The sequence below is a fragment of the Acanthisitta chloris genome, unplaced genomic scaffold, assembly GCF_000695815.1.
Source record: "Acanthisitta chloris isolate BGI_N310 unplaced genomic scaffold, ASM69581v1 scaffold13593, whole genome shotgun sequence".
NCBI lineage: Eukaryota > Metazoa > Chordata > Aves > Passeriformes > Acanthisittidae > Acanthisitta > Acanthisitta chloris.
This window is the reverse complement of record NW_008665503.1, coordinates 7,721-10,108: the sequence shown is the minus strand read 5'-3', so window position 1 is coordinate 10,108 and position 2,388 is coordinate 7,721. Positions and strand designations below refer to the sequence as shown.

General features: G+C 54.8%; 1 protein-coding gene across 1 annotated transcript in view; it reads left to right on the top strand.

Annotated features, from left to right (window-relative positions):
- SMG5 (SMG5 nonsense mediated mRNA decay factor) overlaps positions 1–2,388 on the top strand; it is a gene marked incomplete at both ends in the record, with an annotated part of 15,830 nt that overhangs the window by 6,131 nt on the left and 7,311 nt on the right. Inside the window, 5 exons of the mRNA XM_009071786.1 lie at positions 1–68; positions 525–650; positions 1,047–1,115; positions 1,377–1,585; positions 1,724–1,861. The exon at positions 1–68 is cut by the window's left edge and continues 10 nt beyond it. Of these exons, the coding sequence (XP_009070034.1) occupies positions 1–68; positions 525–650; positions 1,047–1,115; positions 1,377–1,585; positions 1,724–1,861 (610 nt within the window). The remainder of the gene's footprint in view (positions 69–524; positions 651–1,046; positions 1,116–1,376; positions 1,586–1,723; positions 1,862–2,388) is intronic.

The window sequence follows — 2,388 nt, the reverse complement described above, 5'->3', positions numbered from 1 at the left end:
AACCAGCTGGGGACCTTGGCAGGCAGCAAGTACTACAACGTGGAAGCAACTTACTGCTACCTACGCTGGTGAGTGCTGGGGGTCCTGAGCCTCCTGAAAGGCTCCCCTGGGAGTTGGGACTGTTTTTCATGGATGAGTTTGAGGGGAGAGAGAAGGGGTGGGTTTGGTTCACCCTTGAGCAGAGCTGGTGGTAAGAGTGAGCCTCAGCCAAACCAAACCAACCTGCAGGGCTGCCCCTGGGGGTTCACCCTGCTGGGAGGGAGAGCCAGGAGGGCAGGGGTTGGAGGTGAATGGGATTCAGTGGCCTGAAGGTGCTGGTTTGAGGAGGTTTGAGAGCTGTGGAGCAGCTCAGTGGGGTTTGCGGCCGTCAGAGGGAGTTGAGTTGCTCAGTGTGTTCACACAGCAGCACTGAGCACCTGTGCTCATGCCTTGGTGCCTGAATAACTTGCTGGTGAGTTGAAGCCATGAACTGTGAGCAGCTTGGTGGCAAAGTGACTCTGCTGTGTCCTCTGTTGGTGTCTCAGTATCCAGTCTGAAGTGTCCTTCGAGGGTGCCTACGGGAACCTGAAGCGTCTGTATGACAAAGCAGCCAAGATGTATCACCAGCTGAAGAAATGTGAGACCAGGAAGTTGTCTCCAAGCAAGAAACGGTGAGAAGGGAGAGAAAAGGAAGAGGGATGCAGGCTAAGGGTTTGCAGTGCCACCAGTGGCCTCCTCTGGGCCGAGTGGTGACTTTATAGGACTGAGAAATGCCATTTGACACTGTGACTGTCCCCAGGGCTCCACTGTGGGTCCCATTCTGGATGTCTCAGGTCATAACTTCAGGAGAAAAGCTAAATGCTGGTGTGGAGTTGAGAGATTTCCTCACTCTCCTCTGAAGCTGGAGAGTGTTCGTGGGACACATTGGCAGTGTCTGAAGTTGTCTTTCCCTCCAGTCTCATCAGGATGCAGCTTTCAGTTGAGACCTGACTTACCTGTTAGTAGCAGCCCAGCCCATTCCTGGCCCAGGGCACCTGCTGACAGGGTTTTCTCCTCCCTCTTTTCAGAGGCAAAGACATTAAGAGGTTGCTGGTGAGCTTCATGTATCTGCAGAGCCTTTTGCAGCCAAAGAGCAGGTAAGGCTGTGCCAGATTCTACCTCCTGTTGCTAACTCACAGCAGCAGCACTCGGGGTTGGAAGGGACTGTTCCCTGTAGGGTAACAGTGCTGTGCTGAGGCTTCCTGCCAAAAGAACCAAGACCTCAGGCTATCCGTGCAGGGAGGAAGGTTTTTTGCCCTGTGCCACAGCACAGCCCAAGTGCCAGTTGGGGATCAGTGCCCAGCAGACACTGCAGGGCTGGGAGTCCTAACTCTTGTGTGTTTTTAACCCCTGCTCAGCTCTCTGGACTCTGAGCTGACATCTCTCTGCCAGTCTGTGCTGGAGGATTTCAACCTGTGCTTGTTCTACCTGCCGTCTCCTCCCAACCTGAGCTCAACCAATGAAGATGAAGAAGAGTATGAGAGTGGCTACTCCTTCCTCCCTGACCTGCTCATCTTCCGTATGGTCATCATCTGCCTCATGAGTGTTCACAGCCTCAAGAGGGCAGGTGAGCACTGCTGCTGTGGAGCTGTGGTGGGAACACCCAGCACTGTGGTTGAACTGGAGATGCTGTGTGAACTGGGGAGTGTGTGTGCTGTGGCCTAGTGCTCATCTCCTCCTTCCCCTCACTGTGCTCTCCTTGCAGGTTCCAAACAGTACAGTGCAGCCATTGCCTTCACTCTGGCTCTCTTCTCCCACCTCATCAATCATGTCAACATTCGCCTCCAGGCAGAGCTGGAAGAGGGGGAAAACCCAGTGCCAGCATTCCAGAGTGATGGCACAGGTAAGAGATGGCAGGTCCCTGCCAAAGGGTTGGCCCTTGCCCCTCTCCTTGCCCCTCTCCGATTCTCTCTCGATGGCAGGTCCCTGCCAAAGGGTTGGCCCTTGCCCCTCTCCTTACCCCTCTCCGATTCTCTCTGTATCAGAATCCTCAGAGGATGGACATGGAATCATGGAATGTTAGGCCCTCTCAGCATACCTCACCTCTGCTCAGACCAGGGCAGCTCTTAAGTTTCTGGGAGATCCTGTTGAGCAGAGAATAAAACTGCTGTACCTTTCCCCTGTCCTTTTGCAATGCCTCACTGAATCCAAAGAGGGTTCCTGGGCAGAGCAGCACTGAACCACTCCCCTGTGGGTTTTGAAGCTGCCAGGGTGACCCAGGGCTGCTGGAAAGGCTGGGAGCAGGTTGGCCAAGGAGGGACTTGGGTCACTCAGTGTGGTTCCAGGGCACTGCTCGCTGTGTCCCTCAGCTCTGGCTGTAGCTGGGGAGGAGGGTTAGGGTTGAGCTGTGCTTTGTGCTGGCGTAGCAGC